Raw genomic sequence first — 23,506 nt, forward strand, 5'->3', positions numbered from 1 at the left:
ATCAAGAAAACAATCATCAGTCGATGCACTATAAATCGCAAAGCCCATTGATTTATTATGCAAACAATGTTGACTACCAACTCGAAGAGTTAACAAACGACGACTGAGACTGGGACTGGGACAAGGTCGGGGATTGGGGCTGAGAGATTGGATTGGAACGGGAGCTGGGTAAACAATGGTGGCTTAGTTCGACTGCCTTTTAAGCGTTTGGTAAACAGTTATTAATTACGCGGCTGCTGCTCTGCCGCGGCTTATGCCACTTACCGGCGCTGTTGGCTTTGCGAATTAATCTGCTTTGATTGTCATTTGATAAGCAGTGGAGCAGCTCAGTTGTCAAAGAAATGACAGCTAAACTGGATGTCATTATCGTTAATAACAAATTAATATAATTTCTGCGGCATTTCCACAAGGGAGAAACCATTTTTCTCTGTGCTTTATTTTAGGTAATTGTATATATATAAATTACCGATTATATATATACCTACAGTTATATATGTATATATAAATTTACTTACAGCTACACGAAGCGTGAAGCGTGACAGCCTACACTTTGACTTTACCAAGTTAATTAATGAACTTGACGTAAACTAATGTAAGTTATTAACTGGAAGTTATTAACAAAGTTTATATTTATGATGGAAATTGGAAAATTCTTATTACTGAATTGAAATGTATTGTTCACTGCTGTTAAAGTTAGCTAATAGCTATAGATAATAAATTAATGGTTAAGCTGGATATACAAAATCAGAAAAATCGATACATTTTCCGGCAAGAATCACCATTATTTGTGGATGACAGATATTTGATATACGAGTACTTGTTATAAATACATTTTTTTTTTTTAAATTTTTATATTGTCAAAAAGCTATAAACTTTTGCTACAAGAAAGTGAAAAATGGTTTATATATATAAATTTATATTTTTAATTAAGCTTAGAGTGTATGCTATTAATTCTTTGTAATTTGATCGAAACAATAAAATTAATATGAAATTCCGTCAATGCTTATTAATATCATATAATTATTGAATTATTTTTTGACTTACCACATCGATCAGTTGGGACAGCCTTAGACCCATTTTGACCGTCAGACGATCGGAGTTGTTGCCCACGGGTCGTATGAGTCGATTGTAGTTGCTCAGCAAGTCGTCGTACAGTCGCTTAGCATCTGGGTTGGCCAGGCCGCCGGTGGCAAAGTGTAGTGCTATGAAGACAGCTGCGAAGAGCACGCTACCCATCTTAGGCCAGGTCCAACCCTGTAATAGAATGCGCCAGCAGAAATTTGAAACAGAATCAGAAATAAGTTATGGCTGCACTGCTTGTAAAGTATTGTATATTTTACTTTGCATTTGCATTACAATTACTTTTTGTTTATTTATTTACGTTGCGATTCTCGTTTTGCTCTGCCATATTTCTAGCCGTTCAAGAGAGTGGGCGAGTGTGTGTGAGTAAGTGTTTGCACTCATAAATTTTGCACAACTGTCAAAAGTATTAGAGAGACAGCGCCAAAAGCGTACGGAGCTGCACCGGTGCAGCCATAAACACCATTTAATCTTTGGCTCAAACACTCAAGACGGTCCAAGATAGGCACGCAACATACACACACAGCATATAGATATTTGTACATATATATATGAGTATGTGCATGTGTTAGTTGCATATCTGGTGTCCTCTTGCATGTTTGTCTTTCCACACTCTGCCACACAGCCGCATGCACTTTGTGTCGCTTAAAATTTTTGTTATTGTTCAGCTGCTCTTCAGAGACATAATCTAGAGTCTGCAATTGTCCTTTGCACCCACACAAGTATGCACTGTGGGCAAACTTGACTATTTTTCTGCGAAATACGCAAAGGTATTCTTTTATAATATATTAAATTGTAGCTGTAATTTTAAATATAGTACATATTATAATAATATGTATAATAGTATTTATATACCAATATAGCTGTTCAATACTAAATAAGCTGACTGCAAAATAATAAAATATTTCATTCTATATTCTTGATAAACCACGAACAGCTATATGATGGGAGGTTTTAATTATAAAACATTCATAATTTTTATTAGATAATATGATATTTATAAATTTTTTAATTTTAAAATTTTTAATAATTAATAAGAAAATATTTATTTATGATTTTTTTTATTGAACTGTATTTCCATATATTTCTATTTGATTAAGTTAAAAATTAAGAACAGGTTTGAATAGTTTAGTTATAGTCGTGGATTGAGCAATCGAGGGTCTTCACTTTATTGTTTGAGTTGAGTTTACACTATTTATAATAACTGGGAGCAAGAATATGTAAACGTCGCTGACATATGCATGGAATATAGTCAATATAAAATGAGCAGAGCTCGCAGCACACGAATACAGTGAAGCAGTTTAAGCTCGGGTCGGGCTTAGCATGATCAAGTCGAAACGTCGTGAGAACGAACAAGACAGAGAACGAAACAAATGACGCAAATCTCTTGGCAAGCATACATATTCCTTCCACTGTTCATCTGTCGGGCCTACTGCTGCTCTTAAATTACAATGATAAACGTCGCATTCGGTGCTGGACTCTCTGGGTACAGAGACACAGAGTTTAAATAATTTTGCTATGGGTCAGTGGTCGACAGACTTTTGTCATTGTTTATCGTGAGTTTTGCCCACTGTGCTTGTCTTACTTTAAATACGCTTTTTGCATGCTTTACCACGTCTTCAGGCTGTGCATATTCCGAAAAACTTTACTTTACACAAACTGACAAGCCCAAGTGCTGCAATGTTAGGGTACATTAAGCACAAACAAGCAATTATGTTCATTTCTTTTATGCGTTGCAAGTACACAATGTTTCTGGTTTCCCATTTCTTTTTACAGTTTGTTTGTGCTCATATCCTAGCTGTATTGTGCAGCCAATTATGAAAAGTGCGCAATGTTCTTTTTCAATTTTCCTTTATTTTTTGTCTTCTTCAAAATTCAGGGCGTATGACACTTTTTATACAGAAACTCCATTTTGTTTTTTTTTTCGACTATAATAATAATAGTAATAAAATAACTAATATGTGGCACTCAGCGTTCATGTGTGGACATGTTTGTTGCTATTGATTCTGATAATTGGCTGCCGCAAGAGTATAAATATGTGAGTGTATGAGCTGCATGTGCATGCCACGGGTATGTGAGTGGATAAATCCATTACAAAATTGCACTGCAAATAGCAGATAAAACTGTGCTCTGTGCGAGTAAACAAATTTGCTTCGCTGTCTGTTTTAACTGACAAAATGTGGGAAGAATATATACGCATATTTGATTTTTCGATAAGAGTTGTGATAAGACTTTTAATCTGCATGTTCAAAACATATATGTATATGTTTGATGTTGAATATCAACGTACTTAATAAGTGCAATTTATTTTTGTGAGCTTTTGATTTGTTGGTATGTAATAACCGGATTAAGAAATATGAAAACTAAAACATTGCTATGAATAATGTAACTAAATAATCATTTTAATCAAGAGTGACACGTGAACTGCATCTGTAAGAGCAGCAATCCCAAAAGCCTCTGCTCGCACTCTGCATACTCGCTCAACCTGTGCTAACTGTACCTATGCTCGCGCCTTCCCCTCTTTGAATAAAAGTCACTGCCTAATTGAAGCTCAAAGAAGAAAAAAGCTTTAGCTTGCTTTCGTATGCAAAGTTGCTGGAAGACTAACTATTCGCTTATATTATTATAACTATTCGGTTGTACTTTTTCTCAACTCAATAAATAACTGTCGAGACATCATTTATATTATCTGCATTCAGCTTGCTTACAATACTTGAGATCCGTAATTGCATTTAACAATAAATAGTAAAGTGCATGAGGCAAACAACAACTTTCGAAATGTAGCTCTTCACGAAGTACTCGTTTCCTGCTGTCTAGGAAGAAGTTTTTTTTTAAGAGCTGCTGCTCTCAAATCAAAGATATATGTATATAATATAATAAACTTGAACGGCGCGCATTGATAATCTAACTTTGGTCAAGTGTGCACAGAAACTTCGATCTGTTTGCTTCCGCAGTTCCATCATCTCTATGTGTGACTAAGTGTGTGTGTGTGTGTGTGTAAGTAGAGGAAATTGCAAGTGGAATTGAGTCTGTTGCTATTTACACTCAAATTGTTGAGGGCGATGCGAGTAATGAAATTAATCAAGAAGCCCGCCGGTTGGAGGTGCAAAATTAATTATGCTAATCATATGCTAATGATCTGTAATTTGATGGCATTGATTTGACATTGTCGCTGCCTCAGCAGCATTGCCGCGTGTAAAAATCCACAGCCGGCGATAAATCAAATCAAAATTGGACGACCAGCTTCTCTGCATAATTCAGCGCTTATGTCTGAAGTGACACGTACACGTGTCAGTGACCGCAATAACAACAAAAAACGTACGAGCGATGGCGTCAACATATCGCACACACGCGCACACACACATACGTGCGAGTGATGAGCGACAGCAAAATGGCTGCTATAAAGATGAACAAAAGAAAATGAATGTCATTCGACAGCTATTTATGCGCCTTTTAGTTGGCAGATTATTTCATTTTCATTCTCATATTGCCATTTATATTTACATATATTTATTATTTATTATTTATTATTTATTTGCCTTGGCCTGCCCATATATCGTGAACAATTTATATTTTGTATTTGCCAACGCTGCGTATGCGCAACATTATTTGCTGACTGCTTATAAATGTGTGTGTGTGCTGTTTATTGAAATAACTATAAATAGAGGAGGCCAAATTTAAAAAGGCAAATTGTGGATTTCATTTATTTCATTCAATTCCGCATAAACATGCATAACTTTTCCATTGTGATCCCATAAATATCTAATATACACAAATTCGAAATTTAAATTTATTTTAAATCTAAACTAAACTATAAAAATAATCTATTGGTGGCCAGACTGTATAATATATTTGTATATTCTTTCAGATAAGAATACCAAATATTCTAGCCAATATTTAATAGTATATATTTCAATTTTAATCTGATGGCAATCAAATTCAATTTTACAATTTTACAACTGAATATACAAATATCTGTTAGATCTGGCATTTCCCAATAAATTAAATATAATAAAATTAATTTTCAACTTATATATATTTAATATATTTAGCATAAGGATGAATTCTCCAAAGCCGCATTGAGTTAGTTAATTTATTATTTTTCTGGGCTTCCACTTTAGAGTTGGTTTCGTGTGTACTAAATGTAATATTCAACTCACAGCAGAGCAGAATTTATTTTTTTGTTTGCTTCTTTTTTGTTAACTGAACTCGAATATAACTAACTGTTGGATATGTATACGTATATACGAGTAGACTGCATAGATATGTTTATTGTTGCATATCTAGGATGCACTCAACGCTTGCTACGATCACTATTTCAATTACTTTTCGACCAAAAAGTGGAATTAAAACACGCGTCAAATAGTGGTATGCTTTGAAAAGCTGTTTGGTATTTCGTTTCACTTGTATACCCTGTACTCATTTAAATACCTCAACAGGGTATGAAACACTTGCGTTGGCTAATGCAATTTCTTATGCAGCTCGAATTGCTTAGATTGTTAAGTATAATCATTTATTTACAAGTAATATATAAAAAATGTTTACGAGGATTACATTATTTTATATTTTATATTTTATAGACTTTTCTCTATAAAAGCGTTAATGAATTCACTTTACTTTCTTTTAAGTGACCATCAAATTTTCTGTTTGCAATTTGTTGTTCGTTGTTTTTGAGTGTTGCCCGCTGAGTCTTTCAATGTTGTAAATAATTGAGGCTAGTGAATTTGCAGTTGTGTTTGTTAGGTTTGTTTCTAATTTTCAAGTGCTGTAAATTTTTAAATAGGCATCTTGACAAATTCAACAAGATGCGGAACAATAACAGCAGATGCAGCAGAGGCATTACGGTGCCGGAAATGACGTTGTTGGCGAGTCGACATCCGGTCTGTGTTTGCATGCGAGTGTGGGCGTAATTGTGTATGCATATATACGTATATATTTTTTTTCGTTGATACATGCAATTTTCCAGTTGAGCTCGTTTTTCATTTCCCTTTTTATTTGTTTTGCATGCGCCCCTCCGTCCCTTTTTCTTTATATTGTTTTCATTTTTTTTTTTTTGTCTTGTTGCCCTGTTGCGTACTTTTCGGCTGATATATTAACATGGCCACGAAGGCAGGCTGCATTTCTGGCTCAGTTTGTTGTAATGGCTGTTACTGCCGCAATTTTCAGTATGCAGTTGTAATTGAATTTCAGTTGGCGTCACATGCTGAAAAGAGACCCTGCTACAGCTGTTATGTCGTTCGAATTGAATTCGTTGCACATGTGCCAGTGTGTCTGTCTGCTTGTCTGTCAGTCCGACTGCTGCTACCCGGCGAGTCCAATAGGAATTGGCTCGCCGACTGAAATTAAGTTTTCAGTTTTTTCTTCTTTTGTTTGCTTCCTTTGGTACCAGAATGACGACTAATCCCTCGTGGTCCCTTTCTCAGAGCATGGGGTACAAAGAATCTCAAATGTGACTGCTGGCCTACATAACATTCAGAGTACTTTAGGTCTGTCTGTCCAGCAAATGCAGTAGGTCAATAATTAAATTTACACTTTTTCTCAACTTTATACCCAAATTTTCAAAAATATCTGCCCCTTATTAATCCTTGCAATCCCAACTACAAATAACATCCATAAATTGAATTCCCAAATATAAACACACACACACATCACCATCTATGAAGGAACAAATCTTGTACATAACGTATATGTGAATATATATAAGTATATAATTTATAAAAAAAAAATAGGCCAAATTTAGAATATAACACCATCAAGGCGAAGCCGTAATATTAGGTTAGTTTTCATTTGATACTAACTCTGTCTGTAAAATAAATAAAATATATATTAATTGAAGCCTTTTAGTTTCTGTTCAGAGTAATGCGAATATTTTTGATTTCGTTTTCCGCTTGTAGATTTTCAAAATTGTTTTCATTCTCTTTTTTAGTGCTGTAAGCTGAGCATTAGCATTGCAATTTGCCCTTTTCAATTTCACTTTTCGCATAATTGGGCCACCATTTGCAGGCATTCAAATTATGCAAATGTCTTGGATGTCTTGAATTATTTTAGCCAACTCATACTCGTATATGTGCCATTATATAGAATATTATTATCGTTGCTCACGTCTGGCAGCTGTAATCGCTCACATACTTCAAATACATGAGTATGTGCGCATATTTATATATAATTATACATATGATAAATTATTTGTGTGCAAATACTTGATACATTTTCAACGAGTTTAATTTGAGCTGACGGCCCGAGGCTGCGAGTTGTGTAATCAAAGCAGCAGATAGGCGCACACACACTAACATACATAACGTATCCTTGTGTATGTTTACATGTGTATGTATGTATTTTTTAGACGCAAGAGCCAGAGGCTAGTTGTGTGGTTAGGTGAAATGCCTTAGATACATAAAGCAAGCAAGTGTGATGGGCGACATCGAGATACCCTATACAGGGAACGAAAAGCTATGTAGATACTAATATAAGTAAACAATAAATTCAAAAACGATTAAACTGAATATAAACTAGCTAATTAACGAGTTGTGCATATTGCGTAAATTTCTGTTTTTGCCCACATTCGTTTTACTTATCATACCAATGCTTATAGGGTATAGTCTTCTGGCATTATTATGTTGTATGCTAATAAGACAATTAGGAATTTATAATGTGCTTAATACTTGATGAGCTTCGATATGTGTTGGCTCGCCTGTTACACACATTTGTGTATACATACATACATCATATTCAGTTTCATTCCTTTTCAATGAATTCAGGGTATTAAAAGTAAAAGCAGAAATTTTGTTATTTGAACTTTGTGCTCGGCATTTCCCTTAGGTTGCTTGTTAAACATTCTTTGGGTCTCTTTTTTTTTTTTTTTTTTTATACTCATTCACGAAAGTGAATCAGTATATTGGTTTTGTGCAATGTCCGTCTTGCTGTCCGTCCGTCTGTCCGTCTGTCCGTCCGTCCGTCTGTCCGTCTGTCCGTCTGTCCGTATGAACGCAATCTATTTCGGCGCTATAGAAGCTAGAGACTTGAAATTTGGAACACATACTCGTGTATATCTCCGATTTATAAAGTGTTAAAATTTTCCCGATCCGCCCACTAGGGGCGTGGCAAATCGGAAAATGCATTTTCCGATATACCAGAAATCATGTTTGTTGAAGAGCTAGAAAGCTGAAATTTGGTATGTAGGTCCGCGTTGACCACCCAAGATCACGAGCTATGGCGGATATATCTACGCCCATTGGGGGCGTGGCAAATCGGATAAAACTGTATCTCCTAAAGTTGTTAACCTAGAATGCTGAAATTTTGCACGTCAGCTAATGGTATGATTCTATAAAGTCTGAAGATAAATTATAAGTCTACGCCCATTGGGGGCGTGGCAAATCGGACCTGAAGATATAGTGATTTTTTAAATTCTCCTATATTTTGGACACTATTGATGGCAGAGACCTCAAATTTTGTATATATACTCGGACTGATCACCCAAGACCAAAAAGTTTTGTCGGATATATGTCCGCCCACAGGGGGCGTGGCAAACCGCAAAAGTTTATATCTCCTAAAGTATAATAGCTAGAAGCTTCAAATTTGGATAGTTGAGTTAGTGGTAGCCTCCTCTATCGATTCCCCAAAAATAATGTTTACGCCTCTTTAGGGGCGTGGCATTTCGAAAAATACCCTGTAATTTTCACATTTTTTGAGGGTAAGCATTCAAACTTTGCAGTCAGGGTACCGTTATCTCTTGCTAAAAACTGACCAAAAATGAGGTGTCTACGCCCAGTTGGGGCGTGGCAAATCGGAAAAACCTGTATATTCTACAGTATTAGAGCGAAACTTAACTACTAAATTGTTGATGGGATGTGAATGAGTATTCCGCGGTCGGTAACGCCCGACTGCAACGTTCTTACTTTTTTTTTTTTTTTTTGTGTACTTTTTTCGCTTCTCGGTCGCTTTGTAAAAGAAAACTTCAGCTTGAAACATGCAAATTTGCATATGATAAGCAAATAAGCAGCCGTGTTGCTCATACACTGTTGTTATTGTTGTTGTTGTCGTAGCTGGTGCTGTTGATGCTGCTACTACTTCAGCTGCTGCTGGCAGGTAACTGGCAAAAGTTTTATTAGATTCTTAGTTGGAAGGGAGATTGAGTGGCGAGAGGGCGTGGCATGCGAGCCTGTGGCCTGACTGAGGTTGTGGAATTGCGCGTTTAAAAAGCAAATGTCAAAAGTATGCGAAACATTTGAAATTATTTGTGCATAAATAAAAGCAAACGTCAAACTTTGTCCCACTCACACATGTGTGTTTCTGTGTGTGTCTGTATGTGGGAGTGCGCATGGGCCCAAAGGGTTCGCAATCGAGTCGAACCAACAAAATATTGGCACAGCACGTGTGTCGAATGCACAGCCCGAAAGTTGGGCATTGGTATAGAAAATCCGCTTACCGCCCGAACTTAACTCAGGGCGCTTAAGTAGTTCAGGCAAATGATGTGTAAAAATGCGTGAGCTGCATTGCATTATGCGGGGCGGGCTGAAGGGCGCACCACGCCGCGTATGCGCAATATTTAATATCAAGCGCCTGAATCTTTCAACAGCAACACACCCACCCACCCACACACCCACACACACACTCCAATACAAGGCTAATTTTTTGCAAAAAACCATTTACCATGTAATGTGTGTGTAGCACACACTTTGCCACATGCAAAGCCTCTGTTGTGCTCGTGCAGGGCGCTGCCTCAGCGACGCAGCACAGCGAATGCGAGATGCTGCAGGTATGCTTATGTATGTATGTGCTTTCAGCGGTAACTTTTCTAAAAGCACTTTAAATAAAATATTAGCATTTATTGCCTGCTACACTCAGAGCGCTATTTAAGGTACGAGGGGGGCACAAAACGACAGCAAAAGGCGACAAACTAGCTCTAAGTGCTATGCAAAGGGATTGCTCGGGATAGTTGTAAAAGTAACTCGTTTCACGTTTAATTTGTTGCAGCAATATGTCCCTCGCATAACACAAATTATTCTCATTAAACTGAACTCAGAGTAGACTAGCCAAAAATTAGAAAATGTATTTAAAACCTATCCGAATAAATATCAAACGAAACACTCCATATCAATTCAATTGAAACTGATGCAGTTAATACAAATATCAACTGGAATTGGAATAGAGATGATGTCTTTAGGAGCTCCATACGCTTCATTTGCTCAGAGACCAGCAAACGATTCGTTAGTTCCGGCTGTTCCGCTTTAGTGAACATTTTTGTAGTTAATTTGCTTGCAACATGGTGCATGCTTCAGGCAGCCGGGTAAACCGATACGAAATACTGACTGCTCGGCGAGCCACCCTCGGCTGAGAGCTCAAATGCTGTGGCACTTAAACCAATTGAGCTTTAAACGCTGACATTGTAACTGTGGCCAAGACAGCATATACATCTCGCCGGGTCTGCGCCGCGGGGGAGCCAGAGCAAAATTGATATGGATGTGGCTGGATAGAATGGGTGTGGATGCCGATGTGTGGACTAAGCGATTGGGGTTGAGTTTTGTGGCCAGCAGATGCATCTCACTTATGGCCCGTCGCACAATTGAAAGCAATGCACTTGAGCAGCATTTGGGCAAATTGAAAGCAGTTGGCACTTCTATAATGCGGCTGACTTATCGGAAAGCACACAAAGGCCAAACTGTTGCGTCTCAATAAACAGAACAACAACGGAGGACGGCGCGCCAGCAGTGACAGGTGGATGTGGGCAGGACTATGAGGTAGTTGTGTCACTTTGCTACTGTTTCGGGTCTCGGCTACAAGCGCTGTTTGCCGAGCCGGCGGCTTTATGGGAAAACTTTCGGGAAGCTTCGACTCAAACCCCAATTGGCCACTGGCAAAGTACGTAAGCGCTTTTATGCGGCCGTAAAAAAGTTTCATATGGCCGCAAGCCGTGCCAAGTTAATTATATTCATGCAACGACATTTACATAACAAACGCCAAAAGAGCAGACACAAGCCACGCTGGAGCTGAGACACTTCACAGGTGGCTCCGTCTTACCCACAGGTCGAACGGACATCAAAGCCATTCGGCTCGACTGAAAAGCAAACTCAAGTTTATATGAATTAAATAGCCCTAGGTGTAAATTAAATAACGGAATTACAAAAAAACACGAATTTTCATAATGGCATCAGTGAAATTAAAAGCCTACGCAATAATTCGTTCAAACTTAAAAGATCCCAGAATGTACTCTAGATAAGAGAGAGTGCTCGATGAACAGGAACGAAATTATATATGATTTGTATATGATTTTTATAATTTGTTCGGAATGACGATTAAGGTAAGTAAGGTTTTTAGTAAAGTTTAAATAATATTTCTTTATGCCCTATTAATAATAATATTAAGTCTAAAAAAATATATTTAAAACTTTTTACCTCGTTTCATCCAAATTATAAAGTTTAATGTAAATTGTTCTCATGACTTTTCTTCATTTTTGTTCTCTGCTTTCTCTTCTTTTAATTCCCTTTCTCTGCGCTTCTATTTACCAGCTCCCTACTACTTTCTATTCATCTCGATTGCCTCTCTTCTCGTTTTTTAATATTCCACACAAGTAAATTTATTTGGCTGAATGTATATACATATTATAATGGGGTTAGATTGCTTGTATGATGACTTGCGTTTCACGTACGGCTGAGTGCTCATTGTATGGCAGGAGATTGTGGAAAAATGCTTCATGTTCAGCAGTCGAAATGCGTGGCATACTTTCTGGAGCTGCGGCAGAGCTGAATCTGGGTTTTCAACGCCCGTTTTGCTAGCCTAAAAATTTACTGGCTGTGCAACGTCGCAGCTGAAGAATTTTGTGACTTGCGGCTACGAATCGCCATGCCAAAAAGCGAAACACAAGCCACGCCCCAAAAACCATGACTGAAAATATGTAGGTTGCCCAGCCTGCGAGCACACCCACTGCTCCACTGCTGCTGCTGCTGCTGCTGGTGCTTGTGGTGGTGGTGGTGCTGCTGCTGGTGGTGCTATCCATGAACTAGTTTTTAGCTCGCTTTAAAGTATCTTTGATGCAAATAGCAGCTGCCGGGCGCTAAGTGGGGCAGGGGCTGTGGCGGATAAGTGGAGCGAGCGCGTGGGCGTGTGTGTGAGTAGGGGCGTGGGCGTGGGCATGGAAACGAATTGCCGCAGGTGTCAAAAAGACACAGACAAAGTCAATTTGCGCTAGTAGACGATGTTGGACGAGCGTTGCGGCAGCGAGTGTGGCAAGGAGCAGCCCGAGGAGTTCGCTGGCGTGTGCTGCTCATTACGCGGCGCCTTTGATGTGCAGCAAGCCGACAAAAGTGCCAGAAGCAACAACATTACAAGCGCTAAGTGCCCCTGCGCTCGCTGATTATAATCATGATGATATACACGCACACATACACACACACACACACACACACACTCACACACTCACACACACTAAACGCACACGCATATACACGCGAGCATTGAGCTCTACGAGTGGCTATATAGCCAGCCAGTGGAGGGGACGATGGGACGATTGGCAGGCTACAATGGAAAAACCGCACAAGTGTTTAACGTGCTTTGATGTGACTTTTCTGTCACGACTACTATAAAACCACAAGCACAACATCAACAACAACAACAATAGCAGCAACAGCAACGAAATACAGTCAATCCAATTTAGGAAGACATCAGTTCAAAAATTAAGGCAGAGTACATGTGCGTCGGTGTCATATCTTCTTAATGCATACAAATGATGCACTAACTGCAAAGTGCTAAGCGCCCAGAGACAGGAATACCCGGAGCAGCCCGTGGCATGCCATAAAATCAACGCACGTCACTTTATGGCCACCTTGAGGAGGTGCAGTAGACTGGGGCAGTGGCAGTGGCAGGGGCAGGGGCAGGAGCAGGGGCAACAGCAACAACTGTTTTCTGACAAATTCGCAACATCAGCTCAGTCATATTTGCACACGTCAGACTGCATCGCACAAGGTGTCTCTCGCACTCGACTCACACTGTACTTAAATCTAATTCGCTAGAGAAACGCAGCCAACAAATGCGCATAAACCTACAAGTTATTGCAGCGTCACCTGCACTTTGCTTAACGAGCAGCAAAAGGTTGCAGCAGAGGCTCCCCCCGAATCGTTAAGGCAGATCGCAGCTCCAGATACAAATGGCAGGGCTATAATGCTGGCTACAGCGATTGTCACTCGCTTTTATTGCTTGCAAATGAGAGACATTGAAATAAATGTGAAATACAAATTGAATTGCATTGCCAAGTCCTTGACTTTAATTATTATTAAAGCTATGCATCGGCACATAAAAAGCGCTGATTAATTTAATTAATATGCAATATATGTTCATGGCAATAACTATTTTTTATATATTCATTTAAAGTACTTTTACTATATTGCAGTTAATTGCACAAAAAAACCTACTCGGGGTAGCATTGAATATACAATAATATATATAGAGTTTTATATAACCTTTTGAGGTTTATTTGAAGGAAAAATAGTTTTTGAGTTTGACTTTTTATTCTATTTAACAGATAAACTGTTAAATATTCATCATTAATTCATAAATTGAAAAATAATAATAATATAAAAAACGTTTTGAGCTCAATTTCCTGCCTGGAAAATAATTAAATCTTCAAATATATATGCATATATTGTTTGAAAAATATATAAAGAATTGGAGGAATGAAATTAACCCCTTTAGTTAATATATATACATATGTACATATATAGAATTTTATTTATAACTAATAATTTCGAAAAAATTTGCATATTCCTAAATCACTTTGGATAAAATTAGTATTGTTTTAAGTTGAGCATTATAAATACTTAATGCCTATCTACAATTTCAGTTCACCTTACATGTTTAATTTTGTGTTATTTTTCATCGAAAAGTGTTGGGATTTTGAGCGCTGCCTAATCAAAGGTCTGTCAAACATCAAATTGATGGTCCCGGTAGGAACTTCAGTTTCATAAAACAAGACGGGGCAGGCTGTTGAAATGGCTTTCTGCTGGCTTTGATAGATAGACAAACTAATACCAAAACAATGCCCCAGACACTAGAAGCTGGCAACTGGCAACTGGCAACTGGCAGCTAGCAGCTGACAGCTGGTGGTTGGCAAAGCACGTCGATACATGTTTGAGAGGTGTGTGTCTACATTAATCAAAAAAGCATAACCAAAAGAGAGAGAAAAAAACAAACAAAAACAAAATAAAAGCAAAGCAACGAGGACTTCAACACAAATAATTGGCCAAACTCTCTAGTATGTGAATACGCTGACCCACGTAGGATGCCACGTGCCACACATTGCCAGCGCCTGTCGATGCTGTCAATTTGGTCTGACTTCCACTTTAGCCAGCGGCAATTTGTGTCTTTTGATATGCACAAAAGATTTATGAGTTAATTAATGTACTCCATTGGCCAGGCGCTGGAGAAACGCTGCACAGCGCATCAATCCGCTCTTTCAGCTCATATCTCATGGTCCACTTGGCAAGGGTCCCATTGTTGATTATGATTAATGTTTCAGTATGAGTACACGTTTTTTGTTGTTGCTTCTTTGTTGCCCGAAAAGGAGACGGAAACGGAAAAAAGTCGTGGCAATGCCCTAAACCCGTTCTCTTTAAAATTGAATACTGTTTTAGTAACGCTTCATCAGTCTTGCATTCATGCAATATTTTGTGCCAATTTGGCGTTTATTAAATCGGGTCAAATTGATGCATGCGAGGCACTCTTCAGTATGTGTGAGCCTGCTTGCGTGCATCTGTGTGTGTGTGTGTGTGTGTGGGTATTTGTGTTGACTGCGGTTTCGAACAGCTGCTGGCTGCAGGCTACGGGCTACAGACTAACAGGCTGCAGCTGCTGTCGTAACTCGTTCATAGCTCATAAACGGTGCTAATATTGAGTGTCGATTCTCACTTCACATTTTTCTGCGCTACGGCGCAGGACATTGCACCACGCCATACTTTGTGTCCTGTTTGGGCGGCCATAGAGGCCCACACATACAGAATGCACGCGTGTATGTGTGTGTGTGTGTGAACAATGCAACTGTTTTCTTACCGGCTGCGACCCGCTTTTTGTGCCGTTCAGTCGCTGACGACTGCAACGACTATGGCGAAGAGGAGGAGGACGAGGAGGAGGAGAGCAAGGACAACGATAGCGAAAATACATATATACGTCGTTACCGACGGCGGCAGCTGCTTCATTACGGAAGCCGAGCATCCTGTTAATAGTTTAACATAAACTGTGGTAAAAAGTGCACGCGGCTTGCCGGCACTTTATTGATTATCACAGCCGCCAGCTCAGCTAGAGCACTTAACACCCTTACTGTGAACGATGCCAACGGAAGTTGACACACTTGCAATGGGCATTTGCTCAGCGACTTGGAAAATGTTATGCAGCTGCCGATGCTAGGCGACATCAAACTCGACTCCACTATGTCCAACGGAATAATGGATATGCACATGAATATTGGACATATTTAATTTGTAAAGTTGATATTATCAACTTTTGATATTCATCTTCAATTGAAAAATGAATTCGTTTCGATATTTATTATTAAATGCATTCAACAACGAAAAGATGTTAATCCACAGCTACGCTTAAAGAGTTTCGCATAAAAATCCATTGAATACGAAATCTACCAATCAGCAAGGTCATGTGCGAAACTCAATCAATTGTGAATTGTCCATGAAATATTCATGGCTTCAGCTTAATTTTGGATGCACTTCACCTGAACAGGTATAATAGCTGTCAGTCATATTGCGCAGTATTTGTTCAGGGCCTAACTAAACAATCGCTATAAATAGATATTTGGGGGTGTAAGGGTATATATTTTGATGAATATTTCAGGACTTCAACTGAAGCTATATGCGATGTGCCACGCGTCCACGAGATTTATATATAAATTATTAATTTATTATCAAATGATATTATATACGAGTATAAACGTAAAAGTGAAGAATCAATTTCTCAGTATAGGAAATGATTGTCATACCTCTAGAGATGATTTAGCGAGGAATTATTCTACTACATAAACGGAATTTCAATTATCTTCACTTAAATTGATATATAAAATATTTCATAAATTCATGTCAGATACTTTACATATAAAACATATTCGATTTAAATGTGTATACAGTTCCAGCAGTCACAAGTAGAGGCAGACAAGACTTTCAGCTCGATTGAAGGAGCTCTTATCAGGCATGTCCAGTAAAGTTTTTGCGCCATGTGTCTTGGACACGGCAGTAGAGGTCATAAATTTAAATCAACTCCTTGACAGGCGGAGAGGCGATTGCAAAATTATCTATTAGAAAACGAAGCTGGCAGCTGCTGCTCAAGAGGTTGGGCCAACTGACAGACGGCTCGGGTTTTTAAACTGTCGGACCATAAATTTTTCCAGATTTACGAATGCTGATTTATGACCAGTTGGTCGGGCTAACTAATTATGTGCTGAACGATCATAATGATTGATTAATTGATTGACAGACTGGGCAGTTAATAAATCCAGCCAATCGCCTTGCATGTCCAATTATTATTATTCAAATAAAAAAAATAAAAAATCGCCCTCGGCTGTGCATATAGCAGATGCTGTGTATCCCACTTCATTCGAATTTAATTAGCTCACCTGGTAAATCAATTGACGTGCATTTTGTTTGATTAATGTTATGTGTTGATGTTTACAGAAGCATTTCCTTTGTATGATACGCGTAAATGTTGTGCGTACGCATATATAGATAGCTCCCGTCGATAAATAAATGAATAAATGACAGCTAATTAATCCGAACTACAAGCGCATGCAGTCGATGTGTGAGCGAAAGTGTTTGAGTATTTGATTACCAGAGCAATCAGCGTATGCCGAAGCCTTGCGGCATTTTAAATGAAACTCGATTTGAAAGGATAGCCCAGTAAAGCACATTAAAAATGCATCAGTATTTAAGTGAAAAATCCATTGCATTTAAGGGCAACTCTTTCCATGCCGACCCGCTCTCCCCCCATTACAATTAAGGGATTTTCCACAAAGCAATGTTTATTTGGTAGATTATTACTCACTCACTTGCTCTCAGCTTGAGAGATGCAAAATTCATTTTAAAAATTGGAATTTCGAAATCATCTCAATGCAAGGTTTCATGCATTTCCATTGAAGAAGGTTTTTCACTTTGCCAAAGCAATTTAAATTAAGTAAATACAAATTTAAGAGAGTTTCCATATTCGTTTTGTATTTTAGTTGATGTGAATTTCAGTATATTTTTAATAATTACATATCAACAATTGAAATATGCAAATGGGTTTCCAGATGTTGTGCACGATAAACTTTTGTAATTGATTAAACGGCATTTAAAGGGCCGTAATCGATTTGCCGTTAGTACAGTAATTTGCTTAATGAGTTATTATTTATTTACATTTATGGGCACTTTAATAAAAGTGCATTGTTCACTGTCAGTTTCAATCAAGCATGACTGACTCCCGTTAATCCCCTCTGTGTGCTGCCGGTTATTTATTGCTATCGTGTCCTGCTGATTGGGACATGCGATGCCACTGTAATCACATACCACATTTTGCTTGGCTCAGCAGGTTGTGCATGTGCATCAAATGTCAGCCATTGCATGCATTGGCTGCAACTGGATGTAACCTCATGGCCAGTGACTTATGCATTGACATGCATGAATTATTCAAATATTCGTATCCATACTCATAGCTGGTGTATCTGCATGTGCATCGCCCGGAGCTTGAAAAACCCATGCAGCCATGGCCAAAAACTCAAATACTATAAACTGCAGTCACTTGAAAGCGAATTGGATTAAGTTTGCTCAAATGCAATTGCTGACTCTGCCACATACGTACGTATGTATGTATGTGTGCTAAATGGGCAGAACACGTAGGACTGCAGTTGGCCTTTTGTTTCGACAAGATAAAAGTTATTTGCACGTCGATTTGCTATTTACATACTCATGTTTATATGCATAATACATATTTGCTTAAAAAAAGAATTCAAATTACTCAAACAATAAAAACTGTTCTGTTAACTGATTAGGCTCTGCGTGTGTTTGTTTGAAAATCCGAATATCCCTCTCACTTACTGCTCGAGTCAACTTGTTCAGCCCACTGTGCGTAGGCCAAATTGTAAACAAACAGAAAACTATACAAAATACACACACACACGCACTCACACTTGGCAAACACACAGATTTGTATGCATCTCACTTGTACGAAGTAGAGGGCTGCATGGGGCAACCGCAGTTCAATAACGACAACAACAACAATAAAATCGATAACGCAAATATCCGCAATACTGAAGCTCAACCGAACTATGATGGAAAAATACTCAGCGATGAGTATAGAAAATGAATGTTTGTATAAATTTAATAAATGGATTCGTTAGAGCTCTGCAAATTGATATTCAGCCCGATAGTATTTTAAAAAGAAGACTTTTAAATACTATTTGCCTGATTTAATAGTTAACAGGCGAAAGAGGGGCAGCGGCAGAGTCACATAGTTCGATTATTAAATGCAAATCCCATGCATTGTCAATCAGCTCTACTGCAGTTGCTGTCGCAGTTGGCAACGCAATTTTCAATTTAAAATATCCATTCTATGTATGCAAAGCAGCCAAGAAGGCGACGCAGCTCGCTCGCCATGAATAGCACAGAGTGCGACAGACTGAGACAGCGATTGGGGGCGTGTGAATTGGAGGGCACGAGCCAGGAGCCAGACCCCGACCTGGGGTAAATGGAATGCCTGCATTGTGTGCCAACTATTGACACAAGACTCGTCGTCGGCGGAGCGTCAAAGCACTTGAGCAAATAGACAATGCTAGAGCCAGACAGATACACAGAGATTCATTTGTGTGTATCTCTGTAGATATGTACATACATACATTCAATAAGACAGATTTGTACATAATGACATGTTCGGCTTGTGTAGAGGAAGCGAAATTATTGTGCAAGCTGTTCTGAAAATATATTTCGCATTTATTGAAATCAATCATTAGTTATTATTTATTATTTATTATTTATTATTTATTATTTATTATTTATTATTTATTATTTATTATTTATTATTTATTATTTATTATTTATTATTTATTATTTATTATTTATTATTTATTATTTATTATTTATTATTTATTATTTATTATTTATTATTTATTATTTATTATTTATTATTTATTATTTATTATTTATTATTTATTATTTATTATTTATTATTTATTATTTATTATTTATTATTTATTATTTATTATTTATTATTTATTATTTATTATTTATTATTTATTATTTATTATTTATTATTTATTATTTATTATTTATTATTTATTATTTATTATTTATTATTTAATTATTTATTATTTATTATTTATTATTTATTATTTATTATTTATTATTTATTATTTATTATTATTTATTATTTATTATTTATTATTTATTATTTATTATTTATTATTTATTATTTATTATTTATTATTTATTATTTATTATTTATTATTTATTATTTATTATTTATTATTTATTATTTATTATTTATTATTATTATTATTTATTATTTATTATTTATTATTTATTATTTATTATTTATTATTTATTATTTATTATTTATTATTTATTATTTATTATTTATTATTTATTATTTATTATTTATTATTTATTATGAGAACATTCACAACATATACTAGAAAAATTTTAATTTTAATTTAGCTGTTGCTGCCTTTGCTTTTAATTTACGAAATTGGGGTGAAATGAATAGAGGGAACACCTCTAACAGCCATTGTCTACATCAAAGACAATAATGAAGACGCTCAAGAGAGTAGTTTTAATAGCATTGAGCAAGCCGGAAAAAGCTCCTCGTTTGATGCCCTTTGCGCCTGTCCCTGTGTGTGTATCGTATCCCAAACTGCTTTTAAAATAACCCTGCTGAGCGTATCACATTTGAATTCAATTACTTAATATTTCTATATTGCAACTACAATGTGTTTGTCGCTGGGGCTGAGGCAAATGCAATTGCCATTGTAGGAGCACCAAGAGATTGAGTAGTGCATCAAATTGATGGATAAAGTAGCACTCAGGCTATAAGGCATGGCACGGCAGCAGCTACGGCAGCTGCTGTCGAGATTGTTTTTCAGCCACTTCCCTGCCGACGGTCGCCTTCCGTTGCAGAAACGAGCTTCAGCAGGTGTGTCGGCTGTCACAATGCAAGAGTATAAATATTTTTTTAGCAATATAAATAAATAGCAACGTATTGGCAGGCAGTGGCCACCATTGCACGGCTTGCAGGCATCGGAGCAGGACGAGAACTGCAGAACTATTTGTTCGCTCTGCCTCTGGAAATTTATGCATTGCAGCATTTTCGTCGACGCCTGCTGGCGGCTCGACTGCACCACTGCTCGACTGCTCTGCTCGGCGGGACATTATTTACTCGCTTCTGCTGCCGTAATGAAATAGCATGTGCTCATACTTATAGGCTGCACTTGTAGACATTGCAATGTGCTAAATTGGCCATTGTTTTTCTTTCTTTTTTTTAAGAAGTAAGCAACAAGACCTGATCGTGGAATAAAGCCAAGTATCTTACATTAGAGCATATGCAAGCTTAATTTCGGAAATCTAAGATTGAACAGCAACACAAAAGTCCAGTATGACAAGTCTGTGTCAGAAAACTTTCTATTCAACCCACTGCGTGGGTTTTTACAAGCATAGTTGTAAGCCACAAAGCTTTTTGTTTGTATAGGCATAATCTGTTAATAAACATTTTAATTGAAACGTGATAACGAAAATCTACTTTGTAACGTATATAACATGTTTACAATGTAGTATATTCACAAAACATTTGTTCAAGTCGCTCCTCATATAACTATGAATTTAATGAAGATAAGCAGATTTTTATGCATTTACAAGTAGTGAAGAATAAGTTGTGCTGACTGTAGAGTATAATTTTTGCAAACTAAATTATTCAATAATTTTTGTATCAGTTTAAGTCAATTCAAGTCCGACCATCTCGCTCTGGGAGCTAGTTCGCATTTCTGTTTGGTTTTATCTTCTTTGCAGTAAGTACACACACACATTAAATAAGAGTATCAATAAAAGTAAAACCAACCTCTTTACGGCTTTTCCCATATATATTTGATGACGTTGGGTATTTACAAATTGAACTTACCTGAAAAGAAAAGATTTTTTTCATTAATGAATAATTTAATTTATTATTAGTGAAATAAATAAGTGCAAATGCAGACTACAATTATTTGTATTATTTAATAATTTAATTATTTATTACAATTTCAGACTTCGGCAACTGATTGACATAGAACTAACAACCTTTTCTCGTTTTAATCAGAAAATGCAGTGTTAGGTCTAGAAAGACGTAAACGGAAATTAAACCAAAAAAAATAAAGCAACTGGCAAAAAATTGCGTGTCACAAAAAGTTGCAAAAACTTTGTAGTTCTGTGTGTTTTTTCTGGTTTTTTGTATGTGTGTGTATATGTATAAAAAGGTAACCGCATGTTGTGCTATTATCAGGACACAAAAATGTTTGCTTGCAGGCTAGAAAACTGCACTTGACCAAAAACTGAGCCCGAATTAGCTGCGACCACGACGACATAGAAAACCGGAAAGCAGTTGAAACCAGCTGCAGACAGCCAGCGGAAGGAGCAGAAGAGTGGAGAGGAGGGCTAAAGACGAAATGAGCTCAGCACCGTTATGTTTTGCCATTGCCACCCCATGTTACCATCCGCCTCCCTTCGGTTCCGTCTCTGCTTTTGGACTGTTGCTTTTGGTCATAAACTCTAACATTAGAATTTGTTTATGTGTGTGTGTGTGTGTGTTGTTTTTACTTTTTATATTTGACATTGGCTGTTTGTTGATGCTGCTTATACTTTTAGGGGGCGACTGTTAATAATGCGTCCTGTGCGCTGCTTTTTGTTGCTCACTGTCACAGCTGCAAAGGTCCATACTTTGATATGTCAGATAAGCCCCGCATAAAATATTTTATTAGCTGCTGCCTTCCACTGCATGATGTGTATGAGTGTGTGTGTATATGTGTGCGTGTGTGTGTGAGGGTGACGCTGGGCATTAGTTGCGATGCCCCAAAACATAATGTTCGTAATGACGATGACGGCGCCAGCAGCTCCCCAAAGCAAAAACTGCCGCGCAACTCATCCATATAAGTGTTTGCAGGATACTCGTTCGCTTGCTCAGCTCTGGGCAAAGGGAATTATGAGTCCTGCGCACATTTTGTCAATTTTAAGAATTTTAGATTTACAAAAAAAATTTATACATATATATTATTTTTTTTTTTTTTTAAATATATATTTTTGATACAGCCTCGAGCATTGTAATGAGTATCCTGTCTCTTTACTTCCACAACTAATAATATTTTATTTTAATATTTGGCATTTATATATCACAAACTAACTTAATACAACTGACTTAAATAAATGTAGTGCTAAGTACATTTTTTTTTTCCTAAACCAGCATTGTCTGTGCCACTGCAGTCTTATTATTTGATTTAAGTACATATATAATTATTATTGCTATTCATACGGTGTTTCACAGTAGGGTGTTCCAGCTGCAAAGTATAGCCTTCCAGTTGCGGTTTGTTCTCCTAGTTGATTTTTTTTATGTTTTACGAAAATGAAAATTAATGAATGTGAGCAAATGCTTTTGGCAGTGCGCCAAGCGAAAGCAACATACCAAAGACAGTAAATTAAATGTCATATGTCAAGTTCTCTCTGTGTATGTGTGTGTTCACATGTATGTGTGTTGTGGGCCTGTGTTTGTGTGTGTACACGTCGCATTTTTTGTTTTATTTCATTTCCAACTGCTGTTTGTCTTTGCCATGGCTCGCAAGTTAATTTCGTGGCTGGCAGTTGCTTCTCGTCCCGTTCGCCCTCATCCTCGCATCCTTGGCCATATCCTTATGCGCAGTCTGGCTCTGGCTTGCGTCTAATGCGCGTCTGATGTGTTTTAAATTTAATTTCATTTTTTCTTTCTCATTTTCGCGCTTCACTCTGCCAAGTCTATTTCTAGTATACCTATTTCTCACTAATTCAATTGCGCATACGCCACGTTTGCCGTGCATTCCATTAAATTAAGCGGTCGTTGGCGTTAGTCACAAAACGGGCATTCACGTAAAAGCCAAGCTAAAAGCTTTACATTCAAGTAGTTGAGAAAATTTAATATCATTTAGCGTTAATTTTTTTTCATATTCCTGTATTTTTTTTTTTACACACGTGTGTCAACTGCACTCAGCTTTACTTGTAGCGTAAAAATTTTAATGGCTTCTGTCAAAGCCAATAAATGTTGGCTGCATGTGCTGGTTTTTGCCTGGCTGCCTCGATTCTGTGCCCTTTAAAGATTGCCACTGAAAGGTGCTGGCAAAAAATGCTTTTAATGCTTTTAATGTGCTTAATAGTTCGCGCATCATTAAATCCAATTTCATAAAGAGCCTCTGCCACGCCTT

General features: G+C 37.3%; 1 protein-coding gene across 1 annotated transcript in view; it reads right to left on the bottom strand.

Annotated features, from left to right (window-relative positions):
- LOC6574108 (acetylcholine receptor subunit alpha-like 1) overlaps window positions 1-23,506 on the bottom strand; it is a 73,416-nt gene that overhangs the window by 21,963 nt on the left and 27,947 nt on the right. Inside the window, exon 3 of the mRNA XM_002000130.4 lies at window positions 1,045-1,254. Coding sequence (XP_002000166.3) covers window positions 1,045-1,236 — 192 coding nt within the window. The 5' untranslated portion in view covers window positions 1,237-1,254. The remainder of the gene's footprint in view (window positions 1-1,044; window positions 1,255-23,506) is intronic.

This window comes from Drosophila mojavensis, unplaced genomic scaffold, assembly GCF_018153725.1.
Source record: "Drosophila mojavensis isolate 15081-1352.22 unplaced genomic scaffold, ASM1815372v1 contig_277, whole genome shotgun sequence".
Taxonomy (NCBI): domain Eukaryota; kingdom Metazoa; phylum Arthropoda; class Insecta; order Diptera; family Drosophilidae; genus Drosophila; species Drosophila mojavensis.